Consider the following 26,438-nt stretch of genomic DNA (forward strand, 5'->3'; position numbering starts at 1 on the left):
CACGTGGTGCCATAAGAGCATTTCCCTTAATAAAAAAAGGTTTCTATTTGCTTCTGAGTGGTTTTTTTATTTTTTATTGGAGGCTCCGTTGTGATAACACTGCTTTATTTTTGGATTGTATATATGTTTCAATTTACACGTATAGTTTATATTTTAAGTATTCATAGACACTTATTTACATGATATATAATAACTTTACTTAAATCCTCTTAATTCGCATAGGCTCCGGCTAGACGCTAGGTCCGAGCCACCTTACTAGTGCCTAACGTCTTCTAGAACTTTGAGTCAAACACATTACACATACAAATACACCGATGGTTTTTAAAGTTGTTGAGGTCATGGACAACCACGGACCCCATGTTGGCTCAACCACTGTGTCCCTGGTCTCACACGGTACAGAAGCAACATCAGTTTGCGGAGACTCTGGAGACTCGTTGGATTCCCAATTTTCCTCACTTATATATAGTGTGGCTGTCCCCGGCGTCACATGGCTTGTCCAATGCAGCACCAGTCTTCCCCTCCTCAGAATTGGTAGCACAAAGCGCACGACTGCAAGATCCAGATGGCGAAGCTTTTAGGACGGATGGTTTACGAAACAAATTTCTAAATACGTCATCCCTAGACCGGTTGGCCATCATGTCAACAAGGACAGCATCTGAACACAACCACCTTGAACAATTGGTCCCAAAACGTGCTATGACCAAAGGATTACCGACCTTCTTAAGAGCTGCCGCGAGCACATTCACATCTAACCTCACAGATTTGTGGCTCCTCCTGCTTTTGAGGGCATCATAGAACTCCGACGGCAGCTGTTCAGTGATATAGTTCCTCCCCAGCAAATCATGGAGTAAATCTAGACCAATACCAAAATTCACATAAACCAAGCATAACATAACGACCAATCTGAACATGAGTAGTGAATAGTAGTTCTTCCAATCTTCGATGGACATTTGAATCACAAAACGACCAATCCATTCAACCATATCCGCCGTATTGAAAATGCACTCCCGAGCCACATCAATCACAAAATGAAGGATGCCATCCAAAGATGGTCGAACATCAGCCCCCTTCAAACGTAAGCAGGTATCTTCCCCTTGGTATATAAGCCACTCGGTAAAACAAGAACTTGTAGTGATAGCATAACCCTGAAAGCAAGTCGCCCACATCAGAAGGCGCTCTACAAGGTATAGAAAGCAACCAGGTGTTATGTAATCCTTCACAGCCCTCCAGTTCACATTATAAGTTTCAGCTAAAGCTTCATGGAACCTCAACATTACAGACACCTCTTTCGGTTCTTGACTGGTGTTTCCATGTTCGACAATCCCACTGAGATTCTCGATGAACGCCTGCCATGTCAGGTTACAGTCAAGTTTTCTCACAAGCTTCTTGTACAGATCATTATTAAGCTTACCAGTCCCGAGAATGACCATTACAAGCTTCCCAACTTGCCCAAAAGATAGCTCATTCTTTTCTCTGGTAAACTCATTTATTACTTGTTTCAACACATTCTTTGAAGCATCAGTTCTTCGAAGAGAAATCATATTCTCCCTCAATGAATTCCTCCAATCCATAGGAAATACTAAAGGAACAATACTTTCAGTCGAAAATGTTACACATTTGTGCAATCGCTCGGCATCATGATACCTTAAGTTCAAACATTTTGATTGCAAAAGATACACCGAGACCTCACAGATATAGGTAAGACACCTGCTTCGATGGAACACAGACTCAACATTCTTGCTGGGAAACTTGTAGAGTTCTTCGAGCTTGTCCAAAACCTTCATGCCAACAGAGAGCAATTCTGAACTCCAATAATTCCTAGCGGCCGAAGCAAGCTGCTGAGCATCAACTGAGACCAATTCCCCTTGATTTCTAAAATATTTTTTATTCAACCCATGAACCCAATCAGCATCAGGAATCAGTAAAACATAGACTGGACTCAGATTATGATACATTCTCCAAACTCCCAAGTAATTCAAACAAAACTCTCCATAACTTTTGTATTCACTAACTTCCTGGTATTCGAGGCATCTGAGATATTCAAATATGTGAGCAATTTTATCCTTCCAAAAATTCCAGAAATAAATCAACGAGTCCACAGAAGCTTGATTTTCAGATATTTCGTTTGCTGAACACTTTATCAGACCATCAACCAACATTTCTTCCCACACATACTCATCGCCGCTTGAAGAAAGATGAGCATCCAATATTTTTTTAGCAGATAAAATTTCACCTCCAACACTCCTGTGTCTCTGGCAAGCATTCATGTGATTTTTCATCACAACCAAGTCACTCTGCTCAATTAACAAAATGTCAACCTCAGTGCAAACAAAGTCGTAAAAGCTTTCCGTCTCGTGCTTAGCACATGACTTGGCTTTTGATAAAAGCTCCTCCCTTTGTGAAAACTGCTTTACGGGCCATCCCTTGCTGCCATATGACCAAAGAGAGTTGGCAAGCACATAGAATAGAATGTGCAATGATGCCTCTCTGAACTTGCCAGCCTTTTCAAGGAAATCAGCTTGGAGTAGAATATCGCCTTTTAGTTTTGCGATTTCTGCAGCCTCAAGATAGTTTCCCAATCCTTCTTCCAACAAAAGAAGCTCATCAAGACTAGCGTGCTCCTTCAAAAAGTTTCGCATGGAAATTATAGAATGAAAAGCTCTAACAAAATTCATCATGGATCTGTTGTCTTTCAACTCGTAATAGTAAAGTGCGCATCTCTCGAGAAATGCCTGCTCAATTTCATCAGATCCTTCTCCCCTTTCAGCCACAGCAGAGTCCTTTACCGGATGCTTCTTCCAAGATTTGATGTAGTTCAGACCCATTTCAAATAGCTTTCCTTTGTCACAAACAGTGAGACACTCCGAGAAAAAATTGCCCTTAGCATACACATCAGCAGCCTCTTGATAGCATCCTGCTAGAGAAAAACATTCCCCGGCTCTTTCCAGTTCACCACATTTATCCAAATAAATCCTAGCTGCATCAGTAAAAAAGCTTTACTATGAGAATAACTTCATCAACTAGATTTAAGTCAGAACAATAAATACGAGGATTCACGTCCAACAAATTGTTAAGATTTTAGTAAGCTGATATATACAGGAATTGGATTTTAGAGGGAGCTGAAAAGACAGAGAGAGTGAGAAACCAGGTTCTTCACAACTGCAACTCTACTACACTGCAGAGAGCAACATTTCATTCATATTCATTCCTTTCTTTTACATCAGACATCATAACCGTTCAATTACATGAGCCAATGTGATTTTGACACATGGCAGAACAAAGCATATGAGCCATTGAAAAAGAGTCCTGATCTAAGACCATACACTTGGCATATGAGCACAAGTTATCACATCATAAAACAGCTACTTCATAGAACAAAGATAAAATAGATAAGTAAATCATTTACTAACTTGAAATTAGTAAGCAATTTACTTTTCAACACTCCCTTCTAAATTGTTAACTGATTTCACACCCAGTAAACTTCTCAAGTTGTTGAATCTGTCTTTGGGAAGAGCCTTGGTAAAGATGTCTGCAATTTGTTCTTCACTCTTGCAGTAAATCAGATCAATAGTACCTTCTTGAATTGCATCTCGAATAAAGTGAAACTTCCTGCCAATATGCTTGGTTCTTTGATGAAACACAGGATTCTTAGACATAGCTATAGCTGAAGTGTTGTCACAGAATAGCGATGTTGCTGCAGCTTGCTCTTCTCCAAAGTCCTTGAGCACAAACCTAAGCCAAATGGCCTGAGTCTGAAGCCCATGAGAATGCCCCACTTCCAAATGAAAAAGCATACCCTGAGGTGCTTTTCATATCCTCCTCAGATCCACTCCAGTCACTATATCAATATCCAATCAGCAAAGCAGATTTTCCATTCAAATATTCAATTCCAAAGTCAATTATTCCTTGAATGTACCTTAGGACTCGTTTAGCAGCTCCATAATGTTTCTTGGTAGGCTTGTGCATAAATCGTGCAAGTACACTAGCAGAGAACATAATATCTGGTCTAGTTGCTGTTAAATACAGAAGACTTCCAACTATTTTCCTATACTCACACTTATCTGCAGGTTCACTTCCATCTTCTCTTCTCAGTTTATCAGTTGCAACCAATGGAGTGCACACTGGTTTGCAATCTTTGAGCCCAAATTTATCCAAAAGAGTTAGAGCATATTTTTTCTGATGTATAAATATACTCCCTTCAGTTTGAGTTACCCCCATTCCAAGAAAGTGATGAAGTAAACCCAAATCTAACATCTCATATTTGCACATCATTTCAGCTTTGAATTCTTCCATCATTTCTGCATTGCTCCCTGTGTACACAATGTCATCAACATAGATTGACATGATCAAGGTACCAACACCTTCCTTGCTTCTCACATATAAAGTTGCTTCACTTGAGCTTTTGTGAAATCCACAGTGAATTAAATATGTGTCTATTTCACTGTACCAGGCCCTTGGTGTTTGTTTTAGACCATAGAGAGCCTTTCTCAGCCTATAAACCTTGTCTTCAGCCCCTTTAATCACAAAACCATCAGGTTGATCAACATATACCTCCTCATCAAGAACACCATTCAGGAAGGCTGATTTAACATCTAATTGCCACAGTTTCCAACCTTTCTGTGCAGCTAGTGCAATGAGTGTTCTAATAGTATCTAACCTTGCCACTGGAGCAAAGGTTTCATTAAAATCAATCCCTGGTTTCTGTGTGTAACCTTTGGCTACAAGTCTTGCCTTGTGTTTTTGAATGGAGCCATCAAGATTCAGCTTTGTTTTGTATATCCACTTCACACCCACAACAGGTTTACTACCAGGTCTGTCAACTAATTCCCAAGTGGAATTCTTTTCAATCATCAATATTTCTTCTGTCATAGCCTTTTTCCAAGCATCATCTTTGACTGCCTCACTGAAATCTTCAGGTTCAATGATGCTCATGTTGCATTGAGCATATACTTCACTCAAACTCTTCCATTTCTGTGGAGTATGATCATAACTTCCAGAGATTGGAACTGGAGAACCAAGTGAACCAGGTTCTTGAGATGCTTGCAAATCTCCAGTTGATTGTGATCTCAGAGGAGACTGCATTGACTGAGGTGAATCACTTGAATCTGGATCAAATTCAGATATCCTTGAGCTTCTTTCATCATTCCAAGGACTAAGAACTTGAATTGATTCATTTGTTTCCCAGTCCCATATTACTTTCTCATCAAAGATTACACTTCTTGATAGTTCAACCTTTTGAGTTCTCAAGTTGAAGATTCTATATCCTTTTTCACAATTTCTATATCCAACGAATACTCCCTTCTCACCAGTTTCCTCCAGTTTGTGTCTTTTCTATGAAGGAATGTGAATATAACACATGGAACCAAATATCTTCAAATGTTTGACACTTGGCTTCCTTCCACTAAATGCCTCAAATGGAGTTATGTTGTTCAGAGCACTTGTTGGACATCGGTTTTGCAGATACACAGCTGTGTTGACAGCTTCAGCCCAAAATTTCAAGGGAATCTTCTTTTCAATCATCATAGTTCTTGCCATTTCAATTATTGTCCTATTGTTTCTCTCTGCAACACCATTTTGTTGCGGAGAATAGGCAACAGTCAATTGCCTTTCTAATCCCATATCTTCACAGAACCTTGAAAACTCTAGAGATGTATATTCTCCACCCCTATCACTTCTGAGTTTCTTGATTTGATAGCCACTCTGTAGCTCAACCATGGATTTAAACCTTTTGAAAATGTTGAAGACTTGAGACTTGTGTTGCAAGAAAAATACCTAACACATCCTAGTGTGGTCATCAATAAATGTGAGAAAGAATTTGTTGCATCCTAGAGTAGTTATCTGCATTGGGCCGCATATATCAGAATGAATAAGTTCTAGAGGTTGTGATGCCCTCCAAACTTTTCCCTTGTCAAATGATTCCCTGTGACCCTTTCCTGTAGCACATCCGGAGCAAACATGCTCAGAGACTTGTAGTCTAGGTAAGCCCTGCACCATTTCCTTCTCTTGCAGAAGCATCAAACTAATGTAGTTTAGATGTCCATATCTTCTATGCCACAACTGAGATGACTCTTCAACAGTTGCTTTATTAGCCATGTAAGGATTAACATATTCCAAACTTAATGGAAAGCATCTGTTTCCTTTCATTGGAACACTTGCAATCAGATCTTCCATTTGTCTATCTCCATAAATATCAACCATGTAATCACCAAACACAAGCCAATGTCCATGTTCTACCATCTGCCCTACACTCAATAAGTTTTCATCCAATCCAGGTACAATCATAACTTCTTTAATATACCTAGTCACACCTTTCATCTCAATCACCAATGTGCCTTTGCCTATTGACTGCACTAAATCTCCAATGCCCATTTTAACTCTACACTTCACATTCTTATCAACATCAATAAGCAAGGATTCATGGGAGGTCATATGATTGCTACATGCACTATCTACATACCATATATTCATACTTCTTCCAATAGTAGCAGAATGGCAGGCATAAAACATGGTTGCAGATTCTGTTACCTGATTCGCATAGTTTACAAGTTTTCCAGACTTGTTTGGTTGATCACAATCCTTGATGAAATGACCGAAACGATTGCATCCATGACATTTCGGCTTCCCTTTAAACCAGCACTCACCATAGTGCAGTTTATCACAATGCTTGCATTTTCCCTTAGACTGATCAGATTTTCCTCCTTGATCATATTTGCCACCTCGATTAGCAAGATTCTGAGGTTTAGGATCCCATTTCTTTCCTTTTGATTTCCAATCCTTCTTTGGTTTAGAATTACCAAACGAGAGATTTGGTTGGGTTCCTTTCGAATTCAGATTCAGAGTACTGAAAGCTCTTTCAATGGTACTCTCAGCATGCCTATCAAGGCGTTGTGCAAACCCTCTTAATGCTGCAATCACCTCTTGTACCTCAATAGTTTCAATATCCTTAGTTTGTTCAATTACATAACAAACAGGATCAAACTCCTTAGTTAAGCTTATGAGCAATTTCTGAACTAATCGCTTTCTGGGTAAATCTTCCCCATAACCCTTCATCTGATTTACCAACTCGAGAAGACGAGTGAGATACATAGACAGAGTTTCATCATCCCTCATCCTTGTGTACTCGAAATCACGGCGTAGACCCTGCAACTTGATGGATCTCACTTGCTTATCACCATGAAATTCCTGATGTAGGATATCCCAAGCACCCTTTGAGGTCTCTTCGTTTGAGATTCTGGGAAAGATGTCATCCGAGACAGCTCCTTGGATTATACCCAGTGCCTTAGCATCCTTCATTAGCTTGTCGCGCAGAGAAACTCTCTCCGACTCTGATGAGCCTTCATCTCCAATCTTCTTATCCTTCGATTATGAAATTTCAAACCCCTTTTCAACTAAATCCTAGATTCCATGTGATTTGAAAATAGTTCTCATTCGAATCTTCCAAAATTCATAGTTGTCACCATTGAATATTGGAGCCCGAAGATCACTACCACCAGATCCAGCCATTTGAGACTTGAATCGACAAACTGAGTCGGAAATTTCACGTTGGATTTCCGAGCACAGCACTCACAGATCTTACACCCCGATTCCAGATAGAACCTGAGCTCTAGATACCATGTTAAGATTTTAGTAAGCTGATATATACAGGAATTGGATTTTAGAGGGAGCTGAAAAGACAGAGAGAGTGAGAAACCAGGTTTTTCACAACTGCAACTCTACTACACTGCAGAGAGCAACATTTCATTCATATTCATTCCTTTCTTTTACATCAGACATCATAACCGTTCAATTACATGAGCCAATGTGATTTTGACACATGGCAGAACAAAGCATATGAGCCATTGAAAAAGAGTCCTGATCTAAGACCATACACTTGGCATATGAGCACAAGTTATCACATCATAAAACAGCTACTCAATAGAACAAAGATAAAATAGATAAGTAAATCATTTACTAACTTGAAATTAGTAAGCAATTTACTTTTCAACACAAATAGTAAACCAAATTGTAACAAATAGTAAACTAAATTGTATCAGAGTGCTATCGCAATTTCACTATAATATAAATTCTGGAAAGCTAAAATTAACAGCTGTTAAAGAGTCTTACCTGCTCTTTCATACTCTCCCAAATCAATAAAACATCTAACTGCGGAATCTGCCATGCCTATAGCATCATATATCTCAGCAGCTTCCTTAAGAATGGTATTGGCCTCCGCAGGATTTGAAGTCGGCATTCGCTCAGCGATAGCTTTAAGGCCAGCAGCTTTGGACTTCCCTTCCCAATAAGTATCACCAGCTTTTTCAAAGCACTTTGTGGCCTTTTCGTAGTTATGTTCATGATAGAGCTGCAAGAAAGCAAAAATGATTTCGTAAATATTACTTAGAAAACGGTGTTACTGTTACAACATTAATAAATTATTTTAGCAGTGGGAATCTAATGACGATGATGATGATAACAAATCAAATATATTTACATGTCTACTACAACAATTATTAGTTCCTCTTGACTATTATAGAGTAAATAATGCAAACCTTAATGCCTCGTGATTTCCACGCCGCAGGACTACTAGCAGCTTGCATTGCCTGCACAAGGGAATCGTCCAGTTGTCTAACCTGTACAAGACATTTCTTCTTCCAATAGTCAAACATGGGCTTGGAGAGCTCTTCTACATTCTCGCAAAACCATAATCTTTGTCTTGTCCGAGTAACAGCAACATATAATTGTTTCAGTTCAGAGCATAAGATGTTGTGTTTAGCTTCACTGAAACTTGGAAATCGTTGTGGCAATGTAGAGTCAAGTAAATCTTGCTCCTTCATGTACTCATATATCACCCTCCATTGATTTTTTAGGGGCGATGATCCAAAAAAGTTGTACAAGAGTACATCCTGCAGACAAGACATAAACGATACGAATCAAAAGAAAGTACAAATTTAGAAACATATACAGGATCCAATGCATGAAAATATCATAATTAACAAAAGAGAGATGAAAATTGCTATCAATCACCTGGAATTCAAGCCCCTTGCATTCCAATATGGTTAGGACAAGAGCATGCTTCCCAACGATTTTCAAAATTTCTTTTTGAGCACCAACATCACGGACCAAAATAACTTGCTCAGCTCCGAAGCCAACTATGTTAGAATTATGAGTTCCACTATTTCCAAAAATTCTGATGATTGGATTTTCATCTTCTCCGGATTCAAGCAGTACTGGAGCTTCCCCATATATCAGACTGGTTTCAGGCCTTAAAATGTCAATATATAGAGGGAAAAAACAATAAAGTAGTTCAACAATGCTCTGTGATAATTTCAGAACGCCAGCATGCGTACGGAAGTTTTGAGTCAAGTGAAATGTTTCTGAGATTTGTCCCTTTTCTTTTCTTTCCTGATGCTTATTGCCTCTTGATTCCAACACAAACTTCTTGTAGAACAGATGTCTTATATCTTGGAACCTAAAATCAATTCCCCTGGCAATGGTCTGTGCCGTATCACCGGAAAAAACAAAACCCTCTTCGACATTGTTGCACATATGCTTAAACAACGCAATTTGGCTAATGGTGAGATCTTGAACTTCATCAATATAAACAAAATCCATTTGATCACCCACAAATTTTTCGTGCCTAATCCGATGGTGTAGATCAATGACAAAATCAGCCAAATCAAATTCACCATTCTTCAACTTCATTTTTTCATAAGCCTGAAATATATCGTATATTACTTCTCTCTTTTGCTTGCTTAAATTGGAATCCCGGCCATCTGACAGTTGAACATAATCCTCCCTACTGAGTTTGCCATCACCTGCTTCTATGGCTGCTAAACCACCTTTAATATGAGATATAATCTCCGTAAAGATTCTTGAAGCATCAAGCTTCTTTGTTAACTGCATACTAAAATGGGGCCAGTAAGATGAACTGAACCTCTCATAATTAACCTCCTTTGTCCTGATGAAGGTTTGCAATGCAACTGATCTTGAGCTTCTCAATTGACCGTGAGTTAGCGTTGTTGCATCAAGGAATCTTTCAAAGTATGAGTTAGTCAGTGTTCCATCCAGCATCATCAAGAACTTATGAAATGTTATTACAAGAGGGTAAGAATCGGGAGGAATATCCTGAAACGAATCCTTGATGTCCTTGAATTGAAATTCCTCCTCATCAAAATCAGCCATATCAATCAAAATTTTCTCCGTTGAATCACTTCCACCACATGCAAATCTGTAGACGTACAAAAGTTAGTAACTTAAGGTGGCCGAAGTGATGTTTGAAATTTACAAAACATTTCAAAAAAGCAGTAAAATTTTTCTTCATTGAATAATATACACACCTTTTCAAGTGTAGAACATGTTGTTTTATGGCAAAACATAGCTGAGGACTCACGGTAACAAACAGCTGGTGTAGAGTTCTCTCCTGAGTAGCCGAAGAACTCGGCTCAACCATGCTATTTGAACTTCTAACGCATCCTTTATGTGCCAAATGGTGACATCGTTCGTTTTGAAATAATTTCATGGTTAAAACAGTTGTCTTACCTGTTCCTGATCGTCCAACTATAAAGGTACTTTTACGATAAAGGATAATGTCCATTTCCTGGTCAGTTACTTCAAATGGAAGATCCAACTCTTTACCCTCACGATCAGACAGCAAGTGATTCACTACACCAGATGACAAGGCGTAAAACTTCATGAGCAACAAACTCTCGCTGACCTGTGAATTCTCAACATAACTTCTACCATCAGAAGCATCACTAACAAAATCACTATCGATTTCAGTGGCACTAAGATCCTTAAACTGAGGCACATCCAAAGAGGTCGGCCAGCACTTTGGAACTTCCAAGTTACTGATCACAAATGACAAACAAAATAAAAATTACTTCAGAATTTCAAAAGATTGAGAAAATTTTGTATCTTCCATAAAGAAAGCAATCACAATTAACAATTCAGGCACGTTCAGCCCAAAAAAAAAAAAAAAAAAAAAAAAAAAGAATGCAGAAAACATACCCCTCAAGACATTTCTCATTGCAGAGATTGATAAAGTCATCTGTATATCTCTTGAAAATCCTATCCAAACGATTTATCAATTTTGGGATGTACTCTAGAGGCAATATGTCCCAAATCCTTAACACTTGAGTGTATTCCAACTCCTTTGCAATGTCGATTGCGCAAACAACATATAGACCTCTAACTTTATATTGCCTCAAGAATGATGATGAGCCAGAAATAGTCTGGACATTTATCTTTTTAGGTCTCCATCCACCGGCAAGCTTCAGTAGAAGATTTATCACGGACTTCTTCAACTGAATCGACTTAAGTTTTCTGAACGACTCCAGAAAATTACCACTCAAAAGTACCTAAAGATAATAGATTGGGAGGAGAGAAGATCATAAAAATAAACATAGAAAATATTTAAGTAACCAGAAAGTCCAGTACAAGAATACATATTTTCGACTATAGAGATTTCTTGGAAATAAACTGGGTAAAACTAGAAAGCAACTCAATCATAAATAAAAGCCCAGAGCTTTACCTTCCATCTACAACTTCGGAAAAGTAAGCTGTCAGCATTAAGCAAATCATCAAATTGGTGAAATGCTTTCTTCGCCTCTAATATGGCCTTGGCCATATCCTTGTCTGCATCAGCATTAAAGAAACACTGCCGACTCTTGGCATCAAGCACCAAAGCCTCCCAAACAGATTCGCTACCACAAAGAGTTCTCTCATTTCCCAAAATCCAAAGGCAGTGCCTGAATTCATTAGAAGACCAGTAGTTATTTACACCCTTACCAACGAGTAAAGACGATGCAAAAGCATACAAGTTTACATAGAACCATACCGAGCCCTAGTGAGAGCAACATTAACTCTTTGTGGTTCCGATATAAAACCGAGTGAGTGATGTTGATTGGATCGCACAGTGGACATGATGATTATGTCCTCTTCACCACCCTGGAACCCATCAACTGTCTTCACCTTCACTTTAAAGCCATCACGCTTATCGTACTTCTGTCCAAGTTTTTCCTGAATTGCAGCTACTTGAGCTGCATAAGGAGATATTACACCAATACTGAGCTTCTCTTTTGAAACAACCCATCCTGTTTACAAAGGGAAATACAAGAGAAAAATTTCAGTCTTATCCAAACCAAGAAGTAATTGGCCTTTACAAAAAATATAATAAATGAGAACAAATAAACATTACAAGCATACAATCAAACATCCAGAAAATAACATAATCGAAAATATTGAATTTAGAACATGAGCATGGCTCCCTGGCTCCCTGGTTAGACATACTTTCGTACAAATTCTGCAGTATTTTCAAAGCAATTGCAACCTCTACCATGTTCTTTAGACTATGTTCGTCCTCGTCCTTCTCCTCTCTTCCATCAATTACATTAATAAAAGAATAAGGACCGAACATTGGCCCTGGAAGATAGCGTTTCTCATGGCTTCTTCTTTTAACATTTGGAGCGTCCAGGATCTGGTTATTGTAGAACCTTGAATTTGGGAAGGAACTTATTGAAGGATGCATTCTGTATTGCGTGTTCAGAAGGTGTTTAGAGTGACCCATTGAGCTCAACCTCTCGAACAAGCTTCTTCCAAAACCAGCTTTATAGGACACCTAAGGAAGAAAGAATAAGTCGAAAGAAAAATTGCTATAAGAGAAATGATTAAATAAATATAACCAAGTAAGCATCAACGTACATTGCTTTTCACCATAGCTGGTAACTGACACTTATCACCAACAAGAACGGCATGCTTCACACCTGGAAGTTGCAGGGGTATCGTTGACTCGCACTCTTTCAGTTGTGCAGCCTCATCAATAACAACAATGGTCAGTGGCTCCAATTTCACTCTATGCAGCTTAAACGAACTAGATGCAGTGCAAAATATTAAGGAAGCTCTTTGAAAACAAAACTCCATTACAGATTTTTTGTTCCTAACATCTGGGAGGTAAAGTCTTCTAATCGATTTCTGAAGAGTACGTAAAACTGAAAGGCACTCTCTTCTCTTCATGCACAGATGAAATGTGTTGTTGTCTACTGGCTCGAGCACATCTTCAACTTCTGAACGAGAGAAAAGCTCTTCCAGTGCTTCAGAATCAACATTACCTTGCAACAATAGTATTCTAAAGGAATCAACTAACCCAAAAAGCGAAATCATGTCATGGAAAATACGTGCCGAAATGTAATCTTGGCTTATATGGGTACAGAAGGTAGAAATACAACATTTTAAGGGTAATGCAGTAGACACAAATCTCTCTCTGAAAAATTCAAGAAATGATTTGCACTTGCCCTTGCTAACTTCGGTCTCTCTTCCACATCCTTTCTCTATCATTTCACCATCACCATTTTGTTTTTTCTCGTTGGCGAACTCATTTTTCAAGAAAATATGGTAATGTGAAACGCAATCCTCAAGAAGCCTAATCATGGAAGACGAGCAACTACTCCAACCTGTCACCGGCCCCAGGCACTCGAAAAGACTTTCGACACGGTGATCCAAATATATATCTTCAATATCAGAACCAACTTTGAGTCCCTCTTTATTCCCAAATAAAAGAATTTTTCCCAGAGGATAAAACCAATCATTGGAATCTGCTTTAGCCACCATCTCTACAAGATGGGAAGCTACTTCAGTTACTGCAAAATTTGTTGGGGCACAAGCAAGAGTCCTACAATTCATCCTTAACAGGGTCAACAGCAGAGTAGCGGTGGATTTAGTTTTCCCTGTCCCAGGTGGACCCCATATAAGTTGCAAAGTTGACTTGGAATCACAAAACAACATTTCAAGACAGGCCAAAACTGCCCCAGTTTGTGACTCATTCAATCCAAAAGATGAACTCTCAACTATCACCTTATCCCGAATGTCAGCATCCATTTCATATGAGGGAGGGTAGTTTTTCTGAGCCTGTTGCCAAGCATAAGATATTTAATCAAATCCAACAATAAATGACAGTGTTGAAATATAGTAACACAAATTATTCGATCAAACTGAATGTGGAATAGTGGATGGGAGAACGAGAGGGACCATAGAATCCAGAGTACACTATTGGAGTAGTACACATATACACATGACAGAAACTTTGATCGAAAGATAAAAAAGAAAGAAAAATCATCATGCTTGTATCAAAATTATTAGTGTACTATACACTGTAAAGTTACGTCTCTGAGTATTTTGTGTAGTGTGTAGAGTGCAGTACATTACATCTTGCATCATGTTTTGTTCACATACCATGAATAGGTCCCATTTCAGTGAATGCAATGCACAGAACTTAAGGTCTTACCACAGAATCAGTGCACAGAACATCCTTGATAATCTTCAGATTTCTGAACATGTGCAATGCTTCCCATATTCTGCGATTAGTGATCAAATTCACAAGTAAAACAACAAATAGTGATGGCGGAGTGCTCATGTTATCCTTGACCTCAATCCTTTTTGATGCCTTGACTTTAAACTCTTTTATTTCAGTCTCTATTTTCTCATCATTAATATCATCTTCTATTTTATTTTCGGTGATCTTAGTGACTGATACAAAAGTCCACCACCTCCCTGCCCGTCGTAAATCAGAATCAGTTTCGGGTTTCGCATCTGCTAAGACAAAAAGATCCCCAGGCAAAGTTTTGTATGGTTCCTTTCCACGTTCTCTTTGCCTGTTTTGCCACTTATCAACCATGATACTATATGTCCTTGTATCATCTAAATTGGACTCGGATTCTTCAAAAGCAATTACTTTAGCAAATGGTGCTCTGTCAATAGTTTCCATACTCGACTGCACATGTGCACGAGTTTCCTCTAATAAGGGAAATGAATAGGACCCAAAATAACGCCCAACTGAATCAAATGATTTAGGAATCTTTTCCACCTAGAAAAGTACAAGTTCAGAATAAGTTTGTTGATAAATCTACAGATGATGACATTGCATGAGGAAACTGTAGAAGCTCAAATATATTGCATTCACAGTCGTTGGAAGCGAGTGCTTTAGCCACCGCATAAATATTTACTTAACCAACTCTAGTGGTTGAGTACCACTAGCTTAAGACTGCATACTGTGAAGCATTGATATGGATACGGATACGACGATACGATAAGACACGACATGGCGATACGGAAAATCTCTAAAAAGTAAGATACAATACAATACGCTATGGATACGGCAAATAAAAATGTATATAGCAACAAAAATATACATTTTGAAACATAATTCATCATTCAAATTCAAGTACATTTGAGCTGTTAGATAAGAAAAGTTCGAAATCTAATCCTCTTTATACAATAGAAGAAGTGTGCGAGTCGTATTCATGGTTTTAATTAGAGAGAAGCTCTTTGTATTCATCAACTTTCAATTATAGATGTCTCCTATTAATTTTCTCTTCCTCATTACCTTTTTTGAAAGTGTAAATGTAACCTAAAAGCCGGATACTCGTGTCCATCATGTCAAATTCGTGTTCATCAACCAGGATACGTGTCGCATGAGTATTCGAGAGTATCGGACAAGTATCGTATCCGATCAAGTATCGGATACGGAATACGGGACCAAACAGAAGTATTCGTGCATCATGGACTGCATATTACAAGTAAACTTATATGGTAATAGAGGCTGAAGATATTACACACACGCACACACACACAAAGATAATGGGGGAAGTGAAAACCGAACGCGCGGTGTAGGGTGAACACACACAAAGTAAAGAAAAAACTTGAATTATTGCTCAAGGTAGTATAAAGTTTTAATTTTTTGGGTCTAAACATCTTAAGCATTCCCAAAGATACAAAATAAAACAAAAGCTGCAGTAGCAATCTCATCAAAATTTGAAGAAAAACAAGATAAATCTAACAAAATGAAATTTAATACTAACAGTGGAAGAAAAAACCTGGTTTATGTACAGTTTCTCATTGAAAATGTCTTCAAGTGACCAAGAAAACACAGTATCCATGAAACGGTCGGAAGCAGACATTGTCTCACTCATTCATTCACTTCCAAAACCTACTTCAATGGAGAGAAAAGTTGATAAGATCAGTTTCAGGAAAACAGAAAAAAAGGAAGTAAGCCTTTCCATACATTACAAGAAAGAGATGGAAATTATAGGGTAAACACAGAAGTATTCCCTTTTAACGTAAAAAAAGTGAAATTCGTATTCGCTGTTCACAGTTTAGCTTACAGGGGAAGTTCTTTTGAAGATTCGGTGACCATATTGAGCTTTAAAGGTTCAAACTTCACAAGGCTAATTAAAAAAAAAAAATGCGAAAGTATTCCCTTTTCTTTTATCATGAAACGGTCGGAAGTAGAGTTCCATACATTACATAGGAAACTAATGAAAATGACTTGAAAACTTTGAGTTTTAATGATAAGGACAAAATAAAGGGTAAAGTGAATAGTACCAGGATTGACTTTTTAGTGTAAAAATATGGTTTTTCGTTAAAGTGAACAGTACCGGGTGCTTTTCGTTAAAGTTCCCTTTCTTTTTAGCTTTTTAGACACTTCTGTTTAATTTTGGCTCTTGTTTTTATATTATTTTTTGGCAAAAAACAAAAAGGAGCATGTAAGAGGCTTAGTGTGCGAAAATCATTCAAGATACATGTGTAAAAATGCTCTAGTATTTTCTTTTTGTACAAGTGATGCCACCACATCTTGCTGAACTCAGGAAAGGTAGGCAAAGTCCGCCGACTTTACCTGAGATTCTTGGTCCCGCAAGACACGGAAACCTGATTCGATTAGAATCATACGAATTTCCTATATTCTTGGAGGTTCCTACGATCTAGGGATTGACATGCGTCACAAGTAATCACACTCCTAAGAGAAAACAATATTTAGTCCTAGATATCCTCTTGGATTCTTTCGGTTTAATACAAATGCACTACCCTAAAATGTTTCTCTCTCAACTAGTATAAATACCCTTATCTAGGGAATATATCTGGTAACGCAAACTAGGCATACTTTATATTCTCTCACCCATTGCTTGAGTCTTAATATATCTTACTAACTTGACAATCGGAGAGTCTTTAGCTAGTACCACATTGGTACCTTGGTTAATCACGATAGTTTTGGTTCCAATAATTGGTGCTTTCATTAAGAGCAAAACCATGTTCCCCTTACCAAATCACTCTGCCACACCATTTCTGCTAAAGATAGCTTTGTTAATGCTGACACCAACACCCTAGTAGGAAGCAATGAACTTCCTAAAGCCTCTGTCGTTCTGGGAAACAACAATTCACTTGCTAGCAGAGTTCATCCAACCATGGACCAAATATGGGAGATTTTGATGAAGATCAAAACCTCTATCAACGATCTTTAAAAGATTTCGTGGGCTTCTCAGGAGGAGAACCGTTCGAATTTTGTGACTTCAAAAGGCACATGAAAGCCCTGGAGAACGCTCACGGAACTACTTCGCAAACCCAAGTCCCTATCTTCGGACTTGGAAACCTAAATACCATAATTCCGGATGGACAATCTATAGTGATGACCCTTGTTCTGACCCCAGCGTAAATTACAGATTTGAACCCACACTGGAACGACATGATGGTGGGATTGTTAGTCATACCACTCAGGTGGGATCTGAGTTCAGCGCAATCTTGATCCCTTAGACACTGTAAGAGCTTCTTGTGTAAAGCCTAGGCATCTCGACTTCGACGATCCAAAGTCCTCTGAAGACCAAATGCGGCGTGGACCGCTGAACCGTAATAACCTTAAGACTGCTCTGATAGATGCTTGGAATCAACTCCCTAACAGGGTTGTCACCAAGGTCGCTGGAAAGCATAAAAGGGAGAACAAAGCGCCATTACTTTGAGGAGAAGATTGTAAAGCAACCACAACCTGGGGTTTAAGAAACAAGCTACAAGGAATTAAACATTGACCATAACCCCTAGTACAACAGGAATTATGTTATGTTCTAATTTCATTGAGTCGTCCAGAATCCCTTCTCGTGTTAGTTTTGCTGAATGGTCCAGAATCGTGTTCAGATGGGGTTTCGTTGAGTAATCTGGATACCCTGCTTCTTCTAGATGCCGTTAAGTGGTTCAAAATCATGTTATGTTTGGATTCCATTAAGTGATCTAGAATTCCTTCTCATGTCGATTCAGTTGAGTGGTTCGAAATCGTGTCTTGTTGGGTTTCAGTTCAGTGATTCGGATACCATGTTTCCTTTCCTTTTCTTGTGCTAATTTCGTTGAGCAGTCTGAAACAGTGTCCCGTTAGGGCTCCGTTGAGTGGTCTAGATACCCTACTTTGTCTCAATTTTTTTTTAGTGGTCTGGAGTCGAGTTTTGTTTGGGTTCCATTCAGTGGTCTAGAATCCCTTCTCGTGTCGATTCAGTTGATTGTGGTACAAAACCGTGTCCTGTTGGGGTTCCGTTGTGTGGTCCAGATACCCTGGTTCATTTCTATTCCATTGAGTGGTATGGGATTGTATTTTGTTTGGATTCCTTTGAGTGATTTGTAATTCATTCTAGTGTCAGTTCCGTTAAGTGGTCCAAAATCGTGTTTTGCTAGGGTTTTGTTAAGTGGTCTAATACCCTGTTTCGTCTGGATTCAGTTGAATGGTCCGAATCCCTTTTGCTATTCATTTCTATTGAGTTGGTTTGGAATTAAATCCCGAGAAATCTTTACGGCTCCTTTGTGTCGGTCTAGAATGTAAGAACATAGGAGTTATAGGCTTCAATTAAACTGTGTGGCTCTAACCCTAGTTTTCAACATGTTTATAAACAAAAGATTGAGAATCATTATTAATTGATTTAGAAAGGATGATGGATGTCTGTATGATTACTTCGAGATTTCCAGGTAGTTTATTTATAATTTTATAAAGTACGATTTAATAAATGATTTTGATCCAATTGGTTGATCAATGTGGTTAAAGATTAATGTTGTGCATCGTTGGTTCATGGAAATTTTATGTTGTTGATGGATTATATTGTGAACTACGAATGACTTGTTCATGTCTTAGGGCATGTAGTCAGTCTAACACAAAGGTTAGATACAACCATGATAGAAGAGAAAAGTTACTTCAATGTTGAACTATTGACTATGTTTTGACCATGCCTCGGAGGCGACCAATGATAGAGGAACGGGTACATGTTAACGTCACGTGTTGATCTTGGATGTATCTTGGGATTGAGGCAGAACATCCTATCACCAAGAGATGGAATATAGCCAAGCTCCGGTGGTATTACTAAGAACCTCCAACGAACTACACGTGGTTTGATTCTTCTTTGACATGAGTTGATATGTAGGCCATCCATCACAGATTCAACTGCAAAGAATTTCAATGATGTCCATCTACGCGTAGATATGGAGAAGTACCTCTAAAGCTTGCTTAAGTCAAGGTACGTACATTCATCAAAGATGAATCCTGATGTAAACACACATTGTATCATCTTTTCATAGAATTACACCTATAATTTGATTCTCCAAGTCTAGAGATATATAGGCACTCCAACACAGATTCAATCACATCCTTCATCAAACCTCCATTATTTTATAATTAGAATATAGTTTGATTGTTGCATGACTTTTATTTGTTTTTATCTTTTTGCTGTACAGGGAATACCCTAACATCCCACATGTCACACCACTTTGAAAACTATGCAAGAGTTCAAGAATAAAAAATTGAAAGTGTTATTGTTAAAAGAGTCTCCTATAGCTCATTATGTTATGTTCTAGTTAGTAGCTTGGGAGGCTCGAGCCATATTAAGCATGGTTATGTTAGGTGGACTGCTGAAATTAGGACATGGCTCTTATGCAACCTAAAGGTTGGGGGCTACACACTTAACCCTAAGCTTTGGCCATTCGAGGTAATAATCAGAAGGGCGATCCAAAAATCATCCGAGTAGTGGCCCTAAACTCCACCCTCATAGTACGATTAATTATATCCCGAACCAACATACTAAATTAAGTACATTTTGTAGTGATTCCGTGCCTAAAGTAGGTCTGAATAAGGCATCCAAACTAGGAAATTATTAGGGTAAATTACATAGTAGCCCCTCAGGTTTGAGGTCTATTGCAATCTTATACAACATCTTTAAAACATTTCACTTTCATACCTCAAGTACTATTTTATTTCAATTTTATACAACCGTTACATTTTCCATCCATGGATCTGTTAACTGCTGACGTGGCTGCCACATATATGCCACGTGGCTGCCAAATGTCTGCCACGTGGCAAATAAAATAATTTTTTATTTTTATATAGAAAAAAACTGTCTGCCACATATCTTTTTTTTTTTTTTCTCTTTCTTCTTCTTCTGGGTTCGGTCCCTTTTTTTTTTTTTTTTTCTTCTTCTTCTTCTTCCTCATCCTCCTCCTCCTTCTTCTCTTCTTCTTTCCTCCTTCTCCTGGGTTGCAGGGGGTTCGATCATTCTTTTTTTTTTTCTTCTTCTTCTTCTTCCTCCTTCTGGTTCGGTCCCTTCTTTTTTATTTTTTTCTTCTTCTTCTTCTTCCTCCTCCTCTTTCTTCTTCTCTTCCTCCTCTTTCTTTTTCTCTTCTTCTTCTTCCTCCTTCTTCTTCTGGGTTCGGTCCATTTTTTTTTTTCTTCTTCTTCTTCTTCCTCCTCCTCTTTCTTCTTCTCTTCTTCTTCTTCCTCCTTCTTCTTATGGGTTGCAGGGGGTTCGGTCCATTCTTTTTTTTTTTTTCTTCTTCTTCCTCCTCCTCCTCCTCTTTCTTCTTCTTCCTCCTCCTCCTCTTTCTTCTTCTCTTCTTCTTCTTCCTCCTTCTTCTGGGTTGCAGGGGGTTCGGTCCTTTTTTTTGTTTCTTCTTCTTCCAATTTCAGGTTTTTAAAAAAAAATTAAAAAATTATTTTATTTACCACGTGGCAGACATTTGGCAGCCACATGGCTTATATGTGGCAGCCACGTCAGCATTTAATAGATCCATGGATGGAAAATGTAACGGTTGTATGAAATTGAAATAAAATAGTACTTGAGGTATGAAAGTGAAAAGTTTTAAAGATGTTGTATAATATTGCAATAGACCTCAAACCTGAGGGGCTACTATATAATTTACCCAAATTATTAAGATGGAATATTATTCTGATGGTGCTCTAACTCACAAAGTAGCTTAACAAAGTCATCTAAGTGTAATTAGATTCGGAAATGCTTAGGTCCAACACATACAAGGGTCTAACAGAAGGATTCCTAAGGTGTTTCTCATCCTATGTACAAGCGACTAAATTCCTGACGAACCTTTTGTTTAAGTTTCAATAGGAATGGACATGCAATTTCGACTAGTAAGGAAACCCCTCCTCGGTTACCCATTGCACTTATTAAAATCCTCAGACCTGGAATGAGGTAGGGTGAAAGAATAAACAAAACCAAAGTCATGCTCAACTTCTCATGCAACACTTAGTTTAATCTTTTGCAAATGTTAACAATCATTACTACTTACCCAACAAGGCAATAGAAACATGTCGAACTGACATTAATATTTGAAGGACATTCCGGACAAAGATAGTCACTTTCTCATCTTAATCTGATCAATGGATGAAGGCAAGCTTTGGAGCAAGAGATTTTGCATGGGTTTAAAACCTGGTATTAGAGTAGGGTGGTACTCTGATTTCACAGTGGAAATCTTTTTAAGCACTAAATTTAGAAAATAATATTTTTTTTCTTAGTAATGTTATCATGATAGGTGGATTAATGCCTTAACCTACAAGTTTGTTTTTGACTCAGTTACTTATTAACTTTGAGTTTAGTTTACTCTGGCATGGGCGTCGATCGAAAGTGGATCCAAATCTTCATCAACGCACCCTTACTCTGGAGATCTTACCTTCCTAATCTTTGTTGATGACTAGTACATCCTTGCTCCAATCTTTGTCTTTCTGGAGATTGGTAATGTATGTGTCCCTCATATAACTGGGCCTGGATTGGAAGAAATAATGAGCACTATAGCTCTTCAGCATGGTGTACAAGGAACATAATTCTTGAATTCTGAACTCCGTCCCATACAATTTGTCCAGGAGCTCTTAGCTGGTGATGATCAGGTGAAACATCAGAGTAAGACTGCATAAGGAAAGGTTGTAGAAAATCAACACTTCCTTTGTCAAGTTTGAAATGAGGAATTTCAGACCTAAATCTATGTGCTGGGGGTGGATCCTGGTACAAGGAAGAATTCGACAGAGGGGAGAAGATGTTTTCACTGCCTTCCTACTGGATTTTGCAATTGTTCACCAGATTCTGGCGAACCTTGAAAAGTGAATCACATTCCTCCTTACTGTGAATTATGATCATCGGAGGTTTGAAGTAGCAGTTATAGATGGTTGTCGGGGCAGGTTGAACACTGGAAGATGCCATTTCTTTGACAGAAAGATAGAGAGGAAAGTCAGACAAGTTGAAGTTTGGGAGGAGTTTAGAAATTTTCCAAACAGTCAAAGGGTTTTTTTTTGCACTTAAGGGTGATTTATAAGCATGAAGAAAATGAAGGAAAAAAATATGAGGTAGTGACAAGTTTTTTCGAAATCATCTCACCCTTGAATCTGGATAGTCTCGTCTCAAGCCATGTGCATTTGAAGACGGAAATCAATCGGTAACATAAAAACATCTCCTCGTTTTTCGCATACATGCAAAGTGACATCTGTCATCATTGTTATCTCTATGGCACAACTCTAGAGATCACACGCCTGAGAACGGAATGTCTCTATTACCTCACAACGTTAGCGAGACTGGATTGCCACGTGTCCATTCGCAAGTGGAATGTTTTTTTAGATACCTCAAAAGTTCGGTCATGGACTCAACAACTTCGATCGGATTAAGCTACTCAAACGAATCAGGGATGCCACCACACCCTAATGAATTTCAAAAAGGGAGGCAAAGTCTGCCGACTTCGTAGAGATCGACTATTCTGGACTTCGCTAAGATCGACTATTCTTGTTTCGTAAGACACATAAAGTTGATCCGATTGAAGATCAGACAGGTTTCCTATAGTCTTGGAGATTCTTGCGATCTATGGATTGGTGTGTGTCGCAAGTAATCACACTCCTAAATGGGAACAATATTTAGTCTTAGATATCCTCTTGGATTCTCACAATTGAATATGAAATCATTATTTTATAAGGTTTATTTCTCGACTAGTATAAATACCCTTATCTATGGCACATCTCTGGTAAACGCAATCTACGCATGCATACTCTATATTTTCTCGCCCACTATTTAAGTCTTAATATTGCTTTCTAATTTGATAGTCGAAGAGCTTTTGGCAAGTACCCTGAGTTAATCACGATTGTTTGCTTTCTTGTAGGTGGCAAGACTTGCGTACCTACTCTGTCCGCGACCGTGCACAATTTTGGTTCAACATCTGCAACGTGACAACGAAAATAGGCCCAATGCATTTGATTTTTCCTTTCCACATATTTTTTTTGTTGGTGTTTAATTGTGAGAAGAGCTTAGATAATATGTGTAATTGTCACCGCGACATTCTGTATCAACGTCATAATGTTATGTAGACAAAACTTATTATTGTCTATGAATTTGGCATGAGACACTATAATGATAGTATTACTCGTGTAATATGAATTGCTCTCCTAATAACATTTCAATAAGCACAATATATTTAAAGGAAAACTAACGAAAAGTCCAAAAAACTTATCTTTTAATGAAAGGTCATTTTTAAAGGTATAGTGAATAGTACCAGGAAAATGTATAAATGTGGTTTTATGTTAAAAGTGAACAGTATCGGAAGTGTTTTGTTAAAACTCCCTATATTTAATTTTTTTGGTCTGACACATCGAGATTCTTCAAACAGATACGCATACATCACAATCTTTTGCTCCAAAACACATGCCCAGCTAGTCCCTAATTATACTCAGAAACTTTAATTATTTAATTGAAACTGGATGGAGCAAAGTTGATTGTATGTCATGTTTACTTGTCATGAAAAGGAACGGGAATATGAAGAAGAACAAAGCTTGTCTGCTTAAAAATAAGCAAGAGCTCCTCTTACCCAATAACAACTTGTATGAGTAAACTATATATCCTCCCATGATAATATCATAACTCTGTAGTTCTTAATAAACACGCGAATTAGAATCATATACATTCTTTTTAAATTTTTGATTGTTAATAATCTGAATGGTTCCCAATTTTCCTTGATTTTGATCAATGTTGTTTGCCTAATTATAATCCTTTTACTTATTTTTCAATGAGTATATGGCTTCACTCAAAGCTTGGCTGCGGCCGCTGCCCCAATCTTAGCCTTGATGGCTTCCTTTGTCTTGTTGAAATTTTGCAATTGATCATCAAACGACATTCTCTGAAGATGTCATGAAGAAAAATAACAAAATAATTAAGATTATAGAGTATTTACTCTTGTACCCTATGCCATATCTCGAAAATTTAATCTCAACAATTTTTTGTTAAAGTCTGATAAGATGATCAAATCGGGTTTTAGATTTGGGGACTGAGAGTTTGACAAGATGATTAATGAAGTGAGAAATGGATTTATCTGTTAAATGGGTTAACAAAATAGAGTAAAGAGGAAACATTACATACAAATATTATTATTGATTCCATATATTAAATGCATTGTTGTATTTAAGCTCACCTGTTTATCCCTTATGAATATTTAACAGGTGAATCCTAAAAACGCAGTCGACTGTCACGGGAGGTGTAGAGAAACTTTTGCAATGTAAATTAAGAGATGTTTATTTTCTTGTTACTTTTTTTTATTCGTGCACCGGGCACAAGGTTTAATTTTATGTTGACCTTGAATTTGAGGCGTGACAATAATACTAGACATTATATAACATCATGCAACATGATGCTTATTTTAAATTTTCTTTTTCTTTTTTTTTTGGTCAAACGATGAATTTTTTAGATTAGGGAGCCGACATAATTGGTGCAAGGGTAATACTCATCTCCATTACTGTGGTAGAAGGCCACTTACGATCCATATTTTAAATTGTCAATAACAACTCTTTTTCTATAGAATACGTTTGCATATAAAAGCTCAAGGTCCCCACAATCATGTGTTGTCAATGCGTTGCAATCAATGAAGTTAAGATTTAGTCTCGTTGTACCCAAAAAATTGTACTTTAAGAAAAACAATTTTTGACCCAAAAAAAAAAGAAAAGAATAAATCAATGACAGATGATAACCATATTTGAGGAAATTATAGGTGGATAACTTTAGGCAAATGTAGTGTTCTAAAAGTCCTCACCTAGAGTCGCTTACGCCTTGCCTAGACGTTAAGTGGCTGGCCACCGCCACGATTAATTTCTAGGCGTATAAAAGAAATATAAAGGGCGCCTAGATCCGCCTAGACACCCATCTAGACCGCTTAAGTCGCAATTCTCACTTAGACAAAAAATAGATAAATTATATTTTGCATTTTATATTTTTAATAAATTGTACAAGACTTGTTTAATACTTATATGAACACTTATTATACATTTGTTCCTCATGTTTTCAATATGTTCTAGCAAATTATAATTATATGTTATTCTATTTTACAATTTATGTATCATAATACAATTATGTATTTTTTTTAAAGTGTAACTAGACATTTATTTATTTGTTATATAATAAAGTTAACTAAAATTAAAAAAAAAATGCCTAAGCCCCGCCTAGACACCTAGATGCTAGGCCATGCCACCGCCCGACTAGCCTTTAATGCTTTTTAATACCTTGGGGCATCTGACATGATGGCCTAAACCAATGTGACATAGAGATATTAGAGAAAGGTTATATTACATTGTAATTCCAATTAAATAAGTATTGATGGTTATGACATACTACTTGGTGTCATTCGTGATTTGTGAGAATTAGAGTTTGTCTTAATTCACTAATCTATTGAGAAAAAAAAATGATTGTCCACTGCCTTGCTAATTAAAATATGATGGATTATACACCCATTTGAGAAATAGATTGAAGCAAAGAAATTAACAAGGATTGTTACAACCTGCCCCTAATTTTCTATGTTAAGTAGTCCTTATTCAGTCACCGATTTCTACGAATCTTTATATCAAAATCGAAGCCCTCGTCTAGCCTACGACGTTTGTCACCTCGATTCCCCCAGAAACAACTAAACAAGGAAGAAGTTCATAGCTTTGTTCACAGGGAGACTCATCAGTGTTCATTCACAAGATGTTCGTAGCTTTGTTTGCACAAACAACTAAAAAAACGTATAAAGAGCAGAAGGAAATAAAAACTAGGAAAAATCAAAAGACGTACGTACCTTCTACCTTCTCTCTCCAGATTCCTTTGCCTACAAAACGCCGGAGCACAATCGGTCTGTATATGAAGCTAAACAAAGTATGTATGCTTTTTGTTTTCCCTTTTCAAGTAAAACCGATCGACAGGAAGTTGAAATTGGCAGAAAATGAAATCAAGAGACAAGAAAACAACGAAATTGATAGAACGAAATGTTTTTTTTTTCTTTTTTTTTTCTGGTTTTCGGTTTCGATTTTTCTCTTTTAGAAGTAAATCAAAGTAGATTGATTAAGCAAAAGAAGGTTCTGTGATGAATAAAGTAAACAACACAGGCAT

At 37.7% G+C, this 26,438-nt stretch overlaps 1 protein-coding gene across 1 annotated transcript; it reads right to left on the reverse strand.

The window, feature by feature from the left end:
• Window positions 1-88: 88 nt before the first annotated feature.
• On the reverse strand, window positions 89-26,438 carry LOC103444234 (uncharacterized). Its single transcript, XM_070814941.1, has 13 exons — window positions 26,128-26,438; window positions 15,846-15,958; window positions 14,258-14,836; window positions 12,679-13,881; window positions 12,268-12,595; window positions 11,816-12,071; window positions 11,510-11,726; window positions 10,987-11,336; window positions 10,317-10,826; window positions 9,004-10,207; window positions 8,529-8,882; window positions 8,104-8,341; window positions 89-2,977 (listed from the first exon to the last, which is right to left on the reverse strand). The coding sequence occupies exons 2-13, from the start codon at window positions 15,939-15,941 to the stop codon at window positions 453-455; spliced, it is 7,860 nt and encodes a 2,619-aa protein (XP_070671042.1). The 5' UTR covers window positions 15,942-15,958; window positions 26,128-26,438; the 3' UTR covers window positions 89-452.

Source organism: Malus domestica, chromosome 16 (assembly GCF_042453785.1).
Source record: "Malus domestica chromosome 16, GDT2T_hap1".
NCBI classification, from domain to species: domain Eukaryota; kingdom Viridiplantae; phylum Streptophyta; class Magnoliopsida; order Rosales; family Rosaceae; genus Malus; species Malus domestica.

Coding starts and splice junctions, on each gene's coding strand:
- LOC103444234 (XM_070814941.1), bottom strand. CDS start 15,941: ATGAGTGAGACAATGTCTGCTTCCGACCGTTTCATGGATACTGTGTTT. Junction 11,727..11,815: donor GTTGCTCTCACTAGGGCTCG/GTATGGTTCTAT, acceptor TAATGAATTCAG/GCACTGCCTTTGGATTTTGG. Junction 10,827..10,986: donor AATGAGAAATGTCTTGAGGG/GTATGTTTTCTG, acceptor ATTTGTGATCAG/TAACTTGGAAGTTCCAAAGT.